The sequence below is a fragment of the Poecilia latipinna genome, unplaced genomic scaffold (genome assembly GCF_001443285.1).
Source record: "Poecilia latipinna isolate Pla-1442-1.1 unplaced genomic scaffold, P_latipinna-1.0 Scaffold473, whole genome shotgun sequence".
NCBI classification, from domain to species: domain Eukaryota; kingdom Metazoa; phylum Chordata; class Actinopteri; order Cyprinodontiformes; family Poeciliidae; genus Poecilia; species Poecilia latipinna.
Genome location: NW_015113089.1, coordinates 209,542 through 228,073, shown reverse-complemented (window position 1 = coordinate 228,073; position 18,532 = coordinate 209,542). Strand labels below are relative to the sequence as shown.

Here is an 18,532-nt window from a genome sequence, read left to right as displayed (position 1 = left end):
TTAAACAAAAACATTGTTGTATTGTAATGTCAGGGTCAGTTTTACAGGAATCTTGACATTTTTCAGTCTATTCTCAGTCTACTTGTGGTTTAGACACTAACAAACTTTGATTATGTGGACATATTTTTGTCTTTTATTACACATTTCCCGGAGAGTCCGGGCTTTCAAGAATCAAGATTTAATCCAAACTTTTGTTTTTGCTTTAAACTTTTAAACTGACTTCTGCATTAGATCTCTCTACGCTGACCTTATGTGTGTTTCTGCATATAAAAATAGGATGGACGGACATTTCTAAATCTAATAATGAAGATTTACTCTAACTGCATTGAGACGCAGAGCAGAATTCATTTTTAAAGTTCAGTAGAGACAATAAAATAAGAAACGGTTCAAACCAACGATCCTCGACTCCCTGTTGTTGACCTGCTGCTGTTGTAAAATGCAAGACATGAGAGTCTGCAAGCCGAATATAGAAAAGCCACAACCGCATGATTATAGAGCACTGTGGGTGTTTCCAAACTAGAAAACCACCGAATCCGTTTCCTTTTTTCTACCAGGTTGTAAGATTTGTCATCAGAAGAGCTGGGTGTTAAAACAGTGCAGTCAAACTTAAGAGATGAACTTCTAATCCATAAATTACCACAAAATGTCTGTAATTCTAATGTATAAAGTATTTTTATCTAATTTATATTTAAAAATAAGTTATTTCTTTTTTTCAGAATATTATATATATATATATATATATATATATATATATATATATATATACAGTATATATATATATAAACATAAACAAGTCTGCCTGATGCTACACATCTGTGTCGTTAATAACTACAGTTTATCTGTAAAACATGTTCATTATAATTATGCATTTTAAAAAACATGCTGCCTTCAATAATGAGAAGATTTGCTGTTTATGAAACATGACTAAGCTTTCCAGATAGAGGTGTTTGTTGTTTACAGAAAGGAGATTAAGAAACAATAATCAGTAAATCACAACAATATACAAACCATGCATTTAATCAATATTTATTTATTTTGTTGGTTACAGGGAACCATATCAATAGAAAGTGTAAAATAAAACTGTGTGTAAAAATGTGTTATTGATTTTTATATCAATTGAAAAAGAAGAAACGTAACGATGACATAAGAGCAGAAAACCCACAACTATGAAGTCAGTGCATTATACAGTCAGATTCAACAAATCTGGATATTTTTAAAAGCTCATTAGTTTCATTAATAAATTCACCAAACGTGAGACATCATATAGATAAATTCCACACAGACTGATATTTTTAAGCCTTCTGTTAATTATGATGGTTTTCTGTTTACAGATAAAACAAAGAAAACAAACATTTGGGGGAATAGATGAAAAAAAAAACATTTTAAAACAGAAATATGGGCTTAATTAATAAAAACTATGCTTGATCCTTTCAAGCAGCTTATAATCTATTGAATATGACTGCATTGTCAGCAGGTAGTGTGAACATGAATGTCAGATTAGAAACATTTTGATAAAAACAAAAAATCCCCAAACCCAAAATGAATCAAAAATTCAACTAAACCTTTGAAAAGTGAATTTCAGGTTCACAAAACGCAGGAAGAAGCTTGGAGATGTTTGAGGCACTGAAAGCCGACAGAAGCTGCTGCAGGAGCATCAGTGCTGATGAGTGGACAGAAAATGAAACAATGCGTCATTTTCTTTTAGGCCAAAAAAGAACTAAAAGTGAAATCAAACGGAGGGTTTCTAGTTTTCTGTGGTTTGGATACATCGGCCCGTTTAGGGTGAGCTCAGCTGCATCAGCACCAGAACAGCCATAACAATTTTCTCTTTCTAATTAAACATGTCCAGGTTGAAACATTAAATCCTGCCAAAATCTTCTGAAGAAGAGGAATATTATTATGAAACTCACATCAGAGTGTACCTCAACAATTTGTTCTGAAAAAGGCATTAGGAGATGTGTTTTTGTTTTTTTCACAATTGAAGGTACAAGAAAGGAATAAAACTTTTTATAAAAAACTTTTTTAGAGTACTGACTTGTTTTCAGGACACCAGTCAGTGAGTAACGCTAACAGCTACACATAGACACAGCAAGCAAATAAAAACGGACAAAAACAATAAAACTGAACTTGCTCCGAAAATTTGCGCTTACAGAAGATGATTGTGTAATTTATTAATTTATTAACTCAACAATGTTCATGGAGCTTTTTCTAAACACTTCTGTTGAACAATGCAAATTTATATGGATAAATAAATTTGCTTATTTTTACCGTTTTATTTTTGTTTTGGGATTGGAAAAGCTGCAGTTACATGGATGCAGTTGGTTAAATATCATAAACCTTTGAAATTTGAGTCTTTAATGTCTCCCTTGTTGAATGGCTTTGCTCTGATAGCTGTTAGCTTCACTCAGATCACATTAGATACCTACACCCCATAAACACTCTCAACTTTATAATATCTAAAGGCACATTCTGAGGAATATTTGTAAGGTCAGAGGACGGCGGAGCAGCATGGCGCTATGATTTGTGCAAACAGAGATTTCTCTAAATCTTCAGGCTGAATGAACGCAGACGTAGAAGTTCTTGTGCTCCTCCCAGTAGTGAAGGTCGTCCTCAAAGCTCCAGGAGCAGCCCAGGTCTTTGCTGGTTTTGATAGTGTGGACGACGCAGTTGCCTGGCAGCTTCTCGAACAGGAACTCAGCTACACCCACCACGGTGGGCTTCTTCTGACTCTGGATCAGCTGCTGGATGTGGCTCTTATCCACGGGCTCAGGCGAGGAGCTGAACGACACCCAGACGTTCAGTTTCTCGTCCGACGTGGGAACCTGGAAGCGGCTCTTCCCGGTGGCGCACTGGTAGTCCTTCTTGTTGGTGAACAGGCCAGTGGGAGACCTGAAGATGCGCACGGACCAGCCCACCCAGTCGTACTTCTTCTTTAGCTTCTCGATGATAGCGTCGGCTAGCTGCTGGTTGGTTAAGCCCTCCTGGTCTCTCACCAGACAGCGGGAGTCCTGTTCGGCCTGCTTAGGGAAGCTAACGATGCAGTCTTCGATGACGGCGTTCATTTTGGCTTGGACTTTGTTCATATTTTCCCCCCACTCTTTCAGAAGAGCCTCATCTTCGTCGTAGCCTTTCAGGGCAGCGTGCCCCAAAAGCGCAATGAGCCCCACACAGAAGAGCTTCTTCAGCCGAGCACAAAAGTCCTCCATCGGTCGGCGGCTTTTCTCCTCGTAGTTCTGGATGATCTCAAGGATCGGCTCCCCGGAGAAATTTTCTCCGGTCACAGCGTTGTAGAGGATGTGCAGGTTCTTTTCTCCACCGGTTTTGGCGAAATGTTCCAGGAAAAGCTTCTTCTTCACCTCTCTGAACTTCGCCTTGGCGTTGAGGATGTCCATGTACTTCCTGAACTGGTTGGTGATGTTTTCCTCCACAGAGAAGTAGGCAGCGTCTATCCCACTCTTCTTGATCTCGTCGTTGATCCGCTGCAGCTCCTCGGAGGCCACCTCCAGGCGGTCTCGGACCTTCTGGAACTGCTCCTTCATGAAGGCCGCCTCTTTGCTCTCCACGTTGTCCAGAGCCAGCTTGACAATGGGAGCAGCGATGGAGAACACGGGGAAGAGGTCTCCGGCGATGCTGGCCACCACTTCGGCTCCCTGTTCGAACACCTCCATCACCGTCTCCACCATGTCCTTCTTCTCCACCACAAGCTTCTGTAACGGATTCGCCATCGTTGGCTGGTGTCTCAAACTGTCCTGTGAAAGGAAAGAAAACAGAAACTTACACTTTAGAAAGAGAAATTATGAGAACACTGCAAAAACACAAAATCAAGTACTTTTACTCTAGTTTCTAGTGCAAATATCTTAGTACACTTTAAATAAGATAAAACTAACTTATAAATAACTTTTCAGCAAGAAATAGACCCCTTATAATACTGTTTACATCCGGGAATTTCGTGCCCAACGCTGGAGGGCAAAAAGGTCTTTTAGGTCTGTAGCCGCGCTGCCGCGGTACAACAACTCCGTTAAATGAACCCTGGAGATGTCAGCATTACTAACAGGTAAAACCAATGAACAGCTTTTTCCCCTCCAGCAGGATGGGGGTGGGATCCTGTATGCGTGACGTCATGCTGCAAAAGGTCAATAGGAGTTTAATTAAAGTAAATAATTCCTCCACACAGATGAAAATGTACCAGTTCCATTGGTACTTCTAACATGGGAAAAATGTTTAGTTATTAGGACTTAAAGGTTTGATCACAATATTTTATGACATCATTGTGATAATGAAATGACAATAAAAACTATTTATTTCTTCTTTTTCAAGGTAACTGTATGCCTGTGACTTTAGAGTATTTATAGCCCCACAAACACAAAAACTGCTGCTGAAAACTATTTGTAAAACTCTTCTTTAGAACACCAGTCGCATAATGAAGTGTATCACTAAACTGCATGCTGTAAAGGTATTAAGTCATATTTCCAAATTTATTGATATTTATTAATGCTCTCATTGCACAAACAGTATAGAAAATAGTAAAAATAACAATCCTGATAAACTGAACAGCTTTAAAAAATAACATAATTAATTGAAATTCTTATCATGACAAGAAACAAATTATGATATATGATAAACGATGCACTTTTTATAAGTGAAGTAATCTGTCAATGGAACTAGTAACTTTTCATTAATATTAAGGAATTACTGACTTAAAACAAACTCCTATATCTTACTGAAAAGTCAGTTATAAGTTAGTTTTAACTTGTTTCAAGTGTACTAAGATATTTGCTCTACAAACTGGACCTAAGTTACTTGGTAGGATTTTGTGTTTTTACAGTGTAATGATTGTTTCTGGTTCTGTAAATACACTTACGGCTCTGTAAACGTCTTCAAACTGCAGCCTGTCTCCTCAGTCTTCTAGAAAAACTGCACAACCTGATAAGAAGAGAGAGAAAGAGCCGAGTGAGCTTCGGTTTTAGCTGCTGGTCACACCCAGAGACGTCTGAGTCAATAATGATGTAACACCAAGATGGGCTGAACTGGTTTTACGTCATGGTCTAACATGATCAACTTAACTTAAATAATCCTGTTCCATTGCCCAGGTCACTCTTTTAAATTAATTAAATTTTCATCTTGGTTGGTTAAACATAAAAAACAAGAATGATGATCTTCTGATCCTTAGGGAAGTCGGAGAAGCTTGAAGGATTCTCACAAAACAAAAATCTCAACTCAAGCATAGTTTTGTTAAAGTTAAAATAGTTTCTGAGTTCAGTTTAAAACCTTTAAACATTCCAGGCAGAAGGAGAGAAAATTACTTTGGGCATAATTTGGTATTTGCAAGCATTTGAAACAAAAACATTCATTTCCAGTAACTAAAGTTATTTCTGAGTTGGAACTAAACTTTAAATGCAATTCAGGTATGATGCACATAAATGTGGCTAAGCTGCATTTTCACAGGAGTGAGAGCTCTAGATTTTAATCTAAACATATTTTCATGAACATGCTTTGCTTCTGTCTCACTTTATTCCACTTCAGCTGAAGTCGACTGAAGTTGGAAAATCCAGAAAATCTTTTGTCCCAGATGCCAGGAAACGGATAAAAAATGCAGCTGGACATGTCCAGACATGTCCTTCTGCAAACCTGGAAACTTTGGAGGAAATCAAATTATGCCCTGCAAAAACATCAAATCTTACCAACTTTTCAGTCTGGTTTCTATGCAGATATCTCCGAACATTTGAGATAAGACAAAACTATCTTTACAGTAAAATATAGGAGCTTGTTTAAAGCAAGTAATTCATTAATGTTGGTTAAAAACTAATTATAAGTGACATAAATTGCCAGTAGAACAAGACATTTTAATTGAGAATATGGGAAAAATGTTTTGTTTCAATGGCAGATTATTTCACCTATAATTAGTACTTTCTCTAAAACAATTGCATTAAAAATTAGACCAAAAATACTTGTGGTGTTTTTGCAGTGAGGGACAGAATTAAGAGTCTGAAGTTTCTGCAGCAGGTGTGTTTTATTTCAGGTGTGTTTTATTTGCATTGTGTTGCTCCCATTCTGGCTGATCTGATGGAGAAGCTGCAGCTTTTACCCCCGCCCCCCGCCCTCCTCCTCGGTCAATATCAGAGCAGCGGGCGTGGGACGTGATTAAGTACAAGAGGTTAAACTTGTTGGACCAGCCGGCATTTTCCAGTGAACCTCAGCAAGTAACCACGGCAACAAGACAATGGAAAATAAACTGTCAGCTGGTTTGTGCCTCCCTGCCTCTGCTGATGTCGCTTCGTTCCCCCGGGTTTATCTCGGCGGACAGCTGAAGGCTGCGGGCGGCAGATAGCGCCCATTCCCGGCCCGATCCATCAAACAGCGCCGAGGGAAAACTGCAGGCTGCTAACGAAGACGTTTCCAGAAACATTTAAACTCCCAGACTTCCTTTTTCTTTGCATTACAGCTGCAGGATGGGACTTTTACAAAAAATAAAATATGCTTTTTACATACAGTGTCACCATGTGGTAACAGTTTAATATGAGACAGATAATCTGTGAAAAGATCGATCTCCTCCATCTCCTACCTGAGTCAACCAGAGGCGGGTTTTAGTGCTTTAGTCAATTTTTAGTGCTTTAGTCAATTTTTAGTGCTTTAGTCAATTTTTAAAACTTTTGATCAAAGCTACAGTTAAACTTCCCACAATCCTTTGCTGGATCATGGTCACATGACCAAACAAAACCACATGACCAAGCTCCTGCTGAAACAGAATCAAGATGGGAATAAACATCAGTCGTTCTGCTTATCGACCGATGACTAATATCAGCCGATACCGATGTCGATGCTGATATATCGCGCATCTGTTGAATTTAAATTCCTTTTTTTTTTTTTTTGCAACTATTGTTTTCACATTTTGAGGACTGCTGGAGAATCCTGTCATGACACCAAAATCTAAGCGTTTCCAGCCTGGCTGGTGTTCTGCAAACTCTTCACTAATGTGGCGATGAATACTAAAGCATCCCACAATTTACAGACTTTAATTTTTGTCATAAAAATAAGCACAATTTTGGATAATATTTCTTTAATTTCACAATTATTTGCTACTTTGGCCAAAAATATTAATATTAATTTTAAAATACCATCGTTAAAAAGTGTTTTGCAAACATTTAAATATCCCCACATGGTCAGGGTCATAGATTCCTGCAAAAAGAGGCAGAAGGTAAAGCTTTTACAGTAACTGAATCTGATTTGTGTGAAAAATCTCCATCCTCACTGCTCAGCGTCTCATTTCCACACAGAAGTGCTTTAAATAAATCACATTTTCAGAAACAGGAGCAGCGGATGCTCACAGAACAGAGCTGATTGGGGTTCATGTTTTATCCTGATTTATGGAGAAAAATGTGATGTACACTGCAAAAACAAAATCTTACCAAATACTTTGGTTTAATTTCCAGTAGAAATAACTTAGTACACCTGAAATAAGACAAAACTAACTTAAAAGTAGCTTTTCAGCAAGCAGTTAGTTTTGTCTTATTTCAATTATGCTAAGATACATGCAATAGAAACTAGACAAATGTAACTTATCATAAAATTTATGTTGTATTATTGTTTTTTTCCCCTGTTTTTAGCTGTTATGAATGTTTTTATTTCTGGATGGGAGATGCTGTGATGATGCCTAGAGCTCAACACATCTCCAACTTTAACAGATTATTTTACATAAAAATATCAGTAAATGTTAGAGCTGAGTTTCTTTGGTGTTTATCCCTCTAATTCCTATCAAGAGGACGTCTCAGATTTTAACGTCACACAGATAAGAGTTTACATCTTGGATATGACAGCAAAAGTTTTAGGGGAAGTTTTCATAATAATCCTACAAATCAGAATGGGGACCATGCATGAGGTTATAATGAAGGAGGGGAACATTAACTCAGAAACAAAATGAAAAAACACTTTGAAATTCAACACAAACACATAAACATTAAATTATTCTTTGTATTTACACTTTTAAATGGGTAAAAAAAAATACTATATACATCTTATATACATCTTCAAAACACTTTCAAACAGTAGTTTTATGAACACAGAATTAAAAGTGTAGGAGAATAAAAGATAGATATAAGCCTACATATAAACAAACAGTACATGGTTTGATTTCCAGACTAGATGACATTTATTTCAGTTGTAAGACATGAGAATTGATTTGGATTTAATTTGTAAACATCCCTGATACTGTGGTAGGCCTTTATCTGGCCTTTTTTATTTAAAAGTGTAGCAAAAAAAATAGTAATGTTTAAAGAACTTCTAAAAAGTCTGAGGAAATATTGAGCAGCATCACAACATTTAGAGAAAGTCTGGGTAAATATACAGAAAACTCATTTTCTTCGACATAAACCGTGAATATATGTAAAGTTTTTTGATAAAAGCAGGAACGCCTGATTAGAAACATGTTTATGAGAGCAGCATAAAGAGTAGCACACAGTTCGGGCTTCATTCTGTCAGTGCCAGTTTACCCAGTTCACCGCCCAGTCTGACCACTGCGGCGGAAATCCCTCCACCCCCTGTTAATGCACCCTCTTAATGTAAAACGTATCGATCAGTCCGCGCTACAAGCCCTCTAATCGGATCATTTTACAGCAGAAGGCCGCAGAGAAACAAACAAACAGCGCATGTTAGCAGATCTGCGGCGAGTTTCTGCGCAGCGCAACGAGGAGCGAAAAGTTCCAGCAGACACTTCCTGGAAAAACTGAGCTGGCACCGAAACCCCCGAAAACTTTTATATTTAGATTAAAACTGGAAACATTCGGCAGATTCTTTCCTTCACTCATCCGACTTCAACTAATAGAGCTGCGTTTTTATGGAATATGCGCTTAAAACGAAAGAAATGCGCAGAAATGGGGAAAATGACTCGATTATGTAACAACAGACTGGAGTGAAGTCAGATCGGAAGAATCGATCAGATTATAATCTAACCAAACTGTCGCAGTTCTTTTCTATCTTTACTATGAAAGATTTGGACCAGAAACGGACTCACCTCTTAAAGTTTGCGGAAGAAATCTAAACTCCAGCCTGTTTGTCTTCCTATTGGTCATGTGGCTCTCATGTTACAGGGAAGAGGCACACCCTGCCTCACTAGCAACTAGGCTGGTGAAAAAAGGGTGTTGCTCCTCAACCTAGATAAAATGGCTACTTTACTGCTAATGCCTAAAAGTAAGGAACAAATTACATATAATCATGTTTTTAATGAGGTTTAGATCCCAAGAATGGGATTAAATCTCAGATTAATGATGACCAGATGACAAAGACTGCCTTATTCTGTTGTTTATTACAAATTAAAGTGAATTATACATATAATTCTGATTGTACTTGGTTTGTCCAGCTTTAATATATTGCACCAAAAGCATCATTTATGTATATAATATTAACAAATGTAAAAAAAAAAAGATAATTTCTTCACATTCTGCATATTCTGTGGTATAATGAAACATCTTGATTATCAGACTAATGGCTCACCTGTTCTGGAGCTTTTAACCAGGCGACAAATGCAGTTTATCTGATCTCCTGTGAAACGGAAATTCTGAATTATTCTAATGTTCATTCTAAATATAAAGTAGAAGCTCTGAAGGTGGATTTTATTTTCACACAAACATTGACAATGAGACTCAGACCGGGCAGACCAGAACATCAAAGCTTATGAATACATGAAAGAGACAATAAGTTGTGGTTTTCAGGTGGTAGAGGCTGAAGCTGCTGATCCCACCTGGAAAAAATCCCAAACTGATGTGTTGGCTTCAGTTTAGTCTGCATTTTCAAGTTAAAATTAGATTTTTTTGATGTTTAGCAAGAATTACAAAGCTGCCACATAAGATAAACTGCAAATGATATTGATATTTATTGTCATTTTTTTTATTTTATTTTGCCTAAACAGATAGATCTGAGTTCATAACTCTGTCAGTGCCTCATGTTATTGGTTTATTTCAGGTTTTCTGTTGCGTTAAAGCTAATGCTAATGCTAAAGCTAAAGGGCAAGTCCAAGGTCTGAGTCTGGGCGGATATTTTAAATCTTAGAATGACTCAAAAATAAAACGTTCACAAAAATTTAAAAAAAAAAACTTGCAAGAAACATTTTTAACAATCACATTCTCAGTGCAAAAAGGTCTTGAAATGCTATATTTTTTTATTTTTACACCAACATCACTGACCTCCTGAAGCAAATCTGATCCAAATTGTTTCTAAAGTCGCTTTTCTGTAACCTGGAAACAAACTTCTGGCTTTTCCTGGACTAGCCGTTAGCTTCAGTACCTTTCTTTAAGCCAGATGTCTGAAACTCCAGTCCTCAAGTCTCAACGTTTGGATGCATTCCTGCTCCAGCAGCTCGATCAGACCAATAGCCTTTACAAAGCTTCCAATAGGGAAGTAATTCAGACGTTTAGTAGCAGGGATGCATCTAAAAGTGTTGGAGTTACAGACCAAATGAACCCAGTAAGAGCTAAACAGAAGCCGCCTTCTTCTGATCAAAGAATCTCAACACAGTTCTGCTGATAATTAAAACATTTTGACAGCCTTTAATTACCGATTATGCTCAACATGTTGTTTCAAACTCTTGACAGTAATGAATTAACACTATAAATGAACCACAGATCTGTTGTAGGCATGTCCATTGTGGAGTGTGTGAATGAAAGGTGAAACATCTGGTGGATATCGAGCTTTCTGCTTAATGTCGACTCAAACGACATGAATCCAAGAAGCCGGCTCTGACATTTTCTATGAAAACCTTAATTTGCTTAAGAGGAAACATTGAGAAGAAGTAGGAAGTTCTGCGAGACACGGAATCACAAAGCAGTCCCCAAAGCAGATTATACACCATTAGATACAGATCCGTATAGACTAGATGTCCTAAAGTCTCTCCTCTGAGTGCGTACTGGTCCTGGGCGTCTACTCTGGATGGATGCACAGGTAGGCCCGTTTGTGTTTCCCGAAGTAGTAGCAGTCCTCCTTGAAGTTGTTGGTCTCCACCACGGCCTTGTAGTGGCTCACGGCGTGGACCAGGCAGGTGGGGAAGGTCTTGTTCAAAGACAACGCCACCGCCATCATGTTGCCCTTCAGCTTCTGCTGCTCGATCTGCTCCTGGATCTGACTCTTGTTGATGGGCTGCGGGTCGACGCAGAACGACACCACCACCTTGATCTTGTTCTTGGTCAGAATGTCAAACCAATTGGCTCCGCCGCTGCCGTGGTACTTCTTTCCCGCCAGCCAGTTGAAGAAGAAAATGCGCTCCCGGTCTCCGAAGGCCCGGATGGACCAGCTCACCCAGTCGTACTTTTTAACCAGCAACTCCAGGAGGGATTTGGTGAACTCGGTGTTGACGGTGCCGGGGTTGTCCTGGAGCTTGTGCTCCAAGTCTGTCTTGGCCTGCGTGGCGAAGTTCTCGGTGCAGTCGTCCACGGCCGCTTTCATGCGTTTCTCCACGTCCTCCATTCGGTCTTGCCACTTCTTGACCATCTCCTCTCCGACGATTCCCTCCTGGAGCGCAGCGTGGCCCATGACGGCGATGATGCCCACCACGAACAGTTTCTTCAGTCGAGCACAGAAATCCTCGACCGCCCTCCTGCTCCGCTGCTCGACGGAGAGCACCGTGTCCAGCATGGGGTCCCCCGACGTGGTCTCGCCCGTAACGGCATTGTAGAGGGCGTCCAAGTTCAGGTCGCCCTCCGTGTTCTCATAATGGCTCAGGAACTTCTCCTTCTTCTTCTCCCTGAACTTCGGCTTGGCGTTGACAAAGTCCTGAAACTTTTCGTACTGACTTATAATCTGCGCCTCCCGGTCAAAGTTCTGTTTGTTCATGGAGGTTTTCTGCAGCTCCAGTGCGAGTTTGTCGATCTCGTCTTGGATCCCCTCCAGTTTTGAGTTGACTTTTTCGAACTGCTCAGTCAGGTAGCGAGCTTCCTTGCCATCCGGGTTGCTGAGGAGTTCGGCAGAAGCCACGAAAACGGCCTCCAGGATGGGGTGAAGCTGGCCCACGGTGGCGGCCAGCACCTCCGAGGCCTGGCCCATGATCTCCACGCCTTTCTCGATCTTGTCCCTGTTTTCAACGAGCCAGTCTGCCACACTATTCATCTCTAAGTTTGTCACAGTAACCAAAACTAATCAGAAATCCAGAGAGTTTGCTGGTGCCTGAAAGGAGAGAAAACATGGAAAAAACCCTTGTAAAGTTCATTATAGTGTGTTATTTAAACCTACTTTCAAACTTTCAGTATATAGCTTTTATATATATTTTTTCAGATATTTGTTGAAACTGTCACCATTTTGTGACAGATAATCTGTGAAAAGATTGATCTCCACTTTCTCCCTGAGCTACTAATGCTGTCGCAGAAATGCATCAAAAACAACCAATCAGAGCCAGGAGGTGGGGCTTAGCGCTGTCAATCATGCTCATGTATGCACCAATGTTCTAGTGGTGGAGAAACAGATTACAGTTACAGGAAAACCGTTTGTCTGCCATCATCAGTGGCTGTACTCACTAGCCTTAGCATTCTGTGCTAGCTGCAACGTAGCAGAGAGCAGCGCCACACAAGGGGTGATTGACAGCGCTTGTTAGCACTGGCAGAAGGCATAACAAACTGTCATGACATGGCAACATTTTCGATAAATATGTTAAAAAATGTTTTATAAAGTTACAAACTGCAGCTTTAAGAGTCAAAGTAAACAGACAGGCGACGCTAAGCGTTTTTTTCCTAGAAGACAAACGAACACTACAATAAACGAAAGGCTTGGTCATGTCAGTACATGTTGGCATCCAGTTTCAAGCCGCGCCCTCACAGCGGCACTTAATGACAGGGCCTCCATGGCTTTGACAAACATCACAAAAAATACTCAAAAAGGCACAAATGATTCACTTCTGCACAGAAACAGAAATCAACGGTGATCCATGTACAGATGGATTATGATGTGAGTTATTGTGCAACGTAGCAGCGCTGGCCCTGTGGGGTCGTTACTTTACTGCCCCAACAGCCAAGGCCCAAAGCAAACGCAGATGTTCAGAGCAGGGGAAAATCAGGGTTTATATCAGTAAAATCATTTGTTTTTCAATGTAAAATACTCTGGAGAGATGAGCTCAATCATTTCATGAAACAGGCACACCCAAATCTCTCCCGCTGCACTTGTTCATGACTTTAACCACCCGTCTCTCTTCAGCTTAATTACCACCAAATAATCTGAACGCCTCTCAGTCCTAACATGGAGGAAAGTCCAAATGTGTGTAGCTACAGATCACAGACTCACCAATTATTACAGCAGAGATGAGATCACTGGTGTCTTTTTCAGCCTTTTCTTAACATCGTGCTAATTAGATTCACATTATTCAGTCACATGTCCTTTTACAAACATCCACATGTGAGCCAGCTGATGAGAATAAAAACAGTTAAAGCCAACTTTAAAAATTTAATATGACGCAACACGCTCAAATTTGTGATTAATGTGTGATTGTGTTGTTTAATGCTGGGAAGTAAGGTCATATTTAGGAAAAGGTTTTGTTTGTTGGAGCTAAGCTTATCTAATGAAAAGGGGGAAAAAAAAGGCGAGTCCGTCTGAGCTCTTGATCAAACACTGGTCAGGTTATCTGCTTCAGCAGAGACCACAAAGTGTTTCAGAAAACCACAGCAGAGAACGCCGCTTCACGGAAAATCATTTTAAATTTACAATTTAAAAAGGAAAAAAGCAGCATAAATTCTGGTTTCTTTCACCGTTTCTGTGCTTTTCTCTACAAAACAGAGTCATGATAAAAAAAACTGAAACTGTAAAACTGCAAGTAACTGAATAAAATCTTAAATTTTCTCTCTTTTTTCTTTCTTTCTTTCTTTCTTTCTTTCTTTCTTTCTTTCTTTCTTTCTTTCTTTGTTTCTTTCTTTCTTTTTCCTTTCCTTTCTTTCTATCTTTCTGCTAAATAAATGATAAAAACTCACCTTTTTGGCTAAATATTCCAGTGGGCTGCAGTCCAGTTATCCAGAAGTCCAGCTGCGCCTGTGAGCACCAGCTTCCTTGGGATTTATTTATACTCTCTCTCCCTCTCTCTCTTTCTCTCACCCTTTCTCTGTGCCTGTCTCTCGTCACTCCTCCTTTTGAAATTCCTCCTCCATCCCGTTCCAGCATTCCACCAGAACCCACTCCACAGAGACTGACACAGATAACATCCTGTAAACACTCCCCCATGCAGGGACTCCGTGCACCCTGGGAAAATCTGCTCTGATGTGATGGACACAGAGAGAGGGAGCGAGAGAGGGGGAATAAAAAGGAGACCAGTCACTGCAAAGCTCGGAAAAGTGGCCCATCAGGACAAAAAGCTTCTTGTTGCAGCTCAAACGTGTTGCCATGGACACCGGACCGGCTTCACTGAGCTGGGCTCGCTTTAAAACCGACCCGGCTGAGGAAATCCTCTCTTCTTTCTGATGCAATCCAGTAGAAAATGTTTCCATTCTAGAAAAGACACAATTACACATCATAGTTTTGTTTCTCAGTCCTGTTTTTTTGCTGACTCAAAAATTTTGCTCTTTGTTATCTGGAATTCAGTTCAAACCGGCCAAGAGAGCATTCATCCAAAAACATTACATCTTACCGGGGATTTCTGTCTAGTTTCTAGTGCAAATATCTTATTACACCTGAATTAACCCCCTATGACATACCGTTGCCCTCAGGCAACAAACCCAAATCCGGTTCCGGGAGGTATCAGGGTCCAATTTTATGACTGATATGTAATTAAGGGCCACCAAGCTCCCAAGGAATGCAGGAAAATATTTTTTCCCCAAAAAACAAAAAGACATGCCATAGAGAGTTAAAACAAAACAAACATACAAGTAACTTTTCAACATGACCCTGGAGTTTATTTTATTTAAATATTTCCTTAAACTTAATGAAAAGTTCTATTTCCAGTGGAACTGGTTCTTTCTTTAACTCAATGTTAAGTATTTATCGACCTGAAACAAGTTCATATATCTTGCTAAAAAGTTACTTATAAGTTAGTTTTGTCTTATTTAAAGGGTAATAAGATATTTGGACGAGAAACTAGACACAAATACTTGATATGATTTTACTTTTTTACAGTGTCTTTAATCTGTTACTGTAAGAATTCCTCAATAATTAAATATTGGAAATTTTACACAAAGTGTCTCAAACAAAACTTGACTGAAGATTAAGTTTTATTTTTATAGTTTGCATGACTTTACCCCATATTGCATCTAAAAAAGCAAAGATAACTGCAGTAAAATGTCAAAATTTCCATCCATTTTTGTTAACTTTCCAGAAAATATGTGGAAATATTGACCTAAATCTCTGAATCCACTCAGTTGTGATGGATGTAAGCATAGCGAAGAGTCCTTGAGTCACAGCACAGGCTGGTGAAAGACAGTCTCTGTCTCTGAGGATCCACCATGACGGCCTTTAATGGACGGCAGGCGGGAAGCGGAGGAAACGCTGGCCGTAGCAAACTGGAGCTGGTCAGCAGATCGTGTTCCTGTGTCGTCTCGCTGTCAGATCTCACACTCAGCTCCGCCATCGGAAAGCAGACTTTCACAGGGACTCAACAATATGTGGCCTGATAGAGCAGCAGAGGCCGGACTGTCACACCAAATGGGTTGTTCTGCTGCAAGTTTGTTTTCTCTGAAAGAACGGAAAGAAAACACAAAATGCTCTGACATTTTGGAGCTTTGATCAAACAATGCGGAGCGTTTCCAGCATCAGAGGAACGCTGAGCTTGTTGGAAAATCTGGGCCTTTGTTGTTTGTGGTTTCAGGACCTTCAGGTGGAAACGTTGATGGAAATACTTGAGATAATGAGAGCCAGCTGAGGGGAGGGAGGCAGAAAACTGCTGGCTTCAGGTAGAAAACAGTCATAGGAACATCATCAAAAAATTCATTTGATTTTTAATTTGATAAAAACCGACATTTTTAGATGAGCAAAAATTAGTTGATACACTATAAAAACACAAAATGATGCCAAGTAGTTTTGTTCTAATTTCCAGTGCAAATACCTCAGTACAACTGAAAGAAGAAAAAACTAACTTAGAAGTAACTTTTCAGAAAGATATAGGAGTTTGTTTTAAGTCAATAATTCCTTGATTTATTGATTTACAAAAATAAATTCATGTTTTGAAAATATGTTAATTAATTTAGATGCACTTTTTATATTACTCTCTTCTGATGAGCTTTCCACCTGAGCTCTGCAGAGACTGAAAACCACCTCATACCAACCAGAATATATCCAAGCCTGCTACTAGAAAGCTGAGTGGAAGGAAAAAGTGTGATATAGAAAGGTGCATAAGCAAAACAGAGAACTACAGCCTTGAAAAAATTGTGAAGCAAAGTCCACTGATGGGAGTGAGGAAGTTTTGCGAAGAGCTGGAGTCAAAGCGACCGCCAGATGGAACCAGAACCGTCACGGTCAGGAGCCATTTCATCTCTGGGTTCTGGTCCACTGGGTTTTAAAAAGTCCAAAGTCACAGCAGCCATGGAGCAGGACATGTTATAGCACTTTATTCTTCCTTCTGCTCCAAACTTCATGGAGATGCTGATTTAATCTTCCAGCAGGATTTGGTACTGACCCACAATGGTAAAAACACCAGTACCTGCTTCAGTCACCATGGCAACACTGTGCTTGACTGACCCACAAACTAGTCTGACCACTTTCTGTAATAAATCAGCTTTTGGTTTGTGGTCATTCAGACAGAACTACCTTCTCTTGTTTTCTGCATTCTGAACATTAAATAATGTTTCCTTATTTTCTTCATCAACAAGAGAAAATTAGAATATATAAATGATCGCAAACAAAATGTTACCAAATAATCTAAAATATCTTTGTACACTTGAAAAAAGTAACTTACAAATAACTTTTCCACTTGTTTTTAGTCAATAATTGTAGAATATTGATAGAAAGTATTAGTTTCATTGGCAGTTGTTTTCACTTATAACACTGGAACAAGTTGTTGTTTTATGTATTTTTAACTGGTTTTAATAATTTTTGCAAAGTCCAGTTCCTGTTTGTGTCTGGAAGCTGGGATGATAAATGACTTCCTTCTGTAAGGAAGTTGTTGGCTGGTTTTATCAGATTGAAGATGGTTTTTGTTTCCACATCATCATAAGCAGAAGATGCACCATCATCAACTATATACGTCAGTAAATCCTGTTTGCTTTTATGGGATTGATTGGTTATATACTAAAGTAAAAAAAAGATGCAAACTCAAAGGACTGAAGTATAAAACAGAGTTAGAACTGTTGAACTGAGTGTTGCACATACCTGATTGCTTCCGTCTCATAAAAAAAACTAGATTTGTTTGACAGGTTTTCTCCTCCCATCCTCTACATCATTAAAGTATTGCTTCATTACTGAAAGTTCCTGTAGGAAAGGAGGGATTCAGTAACTGTCATTTTGGATTTAGTGGACTCCCATGGGAAAATAAATATGGGTGGGGCTTTAAAAAGAAAAACCTGTTCCTGGAGAAACAGATCCTCCACCGCTGGATTTCACCAGAGGCTAAAACACAACAGGAAGAAACGAACAAGCTACTCACAAAGTCACTTTTAAATATAAAACTAAGAATCCAAATGAGATGCAGAGCTTCTGCTTTAAATTACGTTAATTTCTCCTACTCACTCAAACTGAACTAAAATGCAGAACAAATGTTTCAGTCAGCTGAGACTTTTCCAGCCCTTCAGCCTCGAAGCATTCAGAAGTGAAAAGATGCTGGCAACATAAATGAATCAGCGCACTGCAAAAACACTAAATATGAACAAATATTGGTCTAGTTTCTGGTGCAAATATGTTACTTGGAATAAAACCAAATTAACTTACTAGTACGGAGAAAATCAATCAATAATTTGTTAATATTAATGAAAAAATTCTCGTTTATCTGGCAGATTATTTCACTAATAAGATATTTTTTCATAAGTGAAATAATCTTCCAGTGGAACTACTAATTTTTCATCAATATTAAAGAATTATTGACTAAAACTCCTATTTCTTGCTGAAAAGTTACATAGTTAGTTTTGTCTTATTTAAATGTGCAAAATTATTTTCACTAAAAACTAGACTGAAAAAGCTTGGTAAGATTTAGTGTTTTTGCAGCGCGTCCTTAGTTCAGTAAAATAAAATGCTGATTGATTTGTTTCAGTGTAAAATATGTAGCAGACTCAGGAGGTGTTTACATCCCTGCTGATGTTTTTTTTTAATCTTTTGTAAATGGTCTGTTATATTTTTTTATTCATGCTGAACATTTTTTTATTCATCCTACTTTGTTACACATTTCTCTGACTTTTAGCATGTTATTCTTAGTAAGTGAACAGTTTGCTTTCCTCAAGTTGTAATCTTGAACTTTAACTGAATTTTCACACTGTGGAACAATAAGAACCATTTACTCTATTGACCCTTTGGACGTGACGTCACGCTCTCCAGAACTCCGCCCACTCCGCTGTGACGTACCTCAAAATAACAAATACGCTCTTAAAGCTGGTCTAAGCGCAGACATCTGTAACCTAATGTCGCTTTAATTTAGATGATTTCACTTTAAAAAAAT

The 18,532-nt window shown here is 38.9% G+C and overlaps 1 protein-coding gene across 4 annotated transcripts; it reads right to left on the bottom strand.

Annotated features, from left to right (window-relative positions):
• Positions 1 to 1,010: 1,010 nt before the first annotated feature.
• Positions 1,011 to 14,183, bottom strand: LOC106951776 (uncharacterized). 4 transcript variants are annotated; one of them, XM_015039472.1, is made up of 4 exons: positions 13,935 to 14,183; positions 9,008 to 9,534; positions 4,862 to 4,923; positions 1,011 to 3,749 (listed from the first exon to the last, which is right to left on the bottom strand). In XM_015039472.1, the coding sequence occupies exon 4, from the start codon at positions 3,723 to 3,725 to the stop codon at positions 2,550 to 2,552; it is 1,176 nt and encodes a 391-aa protein (XP_014894958.1). In that variant the 5' UTR covers positions 3,726 to 3,749; positions 4,862 to 4,923; positions 9,008 to 9,534; positions 13,935 to 14,183; the 3' UTR covers positions 1,011 to 2,549. The 4 variants fall into 4 exon arrangements, with proteins under 4 accessions (XP_014894958.1, XP_014894961.1, XP_014894959.1 ...); XM_015039475.1 differs by having other exon boundaries at positions 9,487 to 9,534; XM_015039473.1 differs by lacking the exon at positions 9,008 to 9,534.
• Positions 14,184 to 18,532: the final 4,349 nt, after the last annotated feature.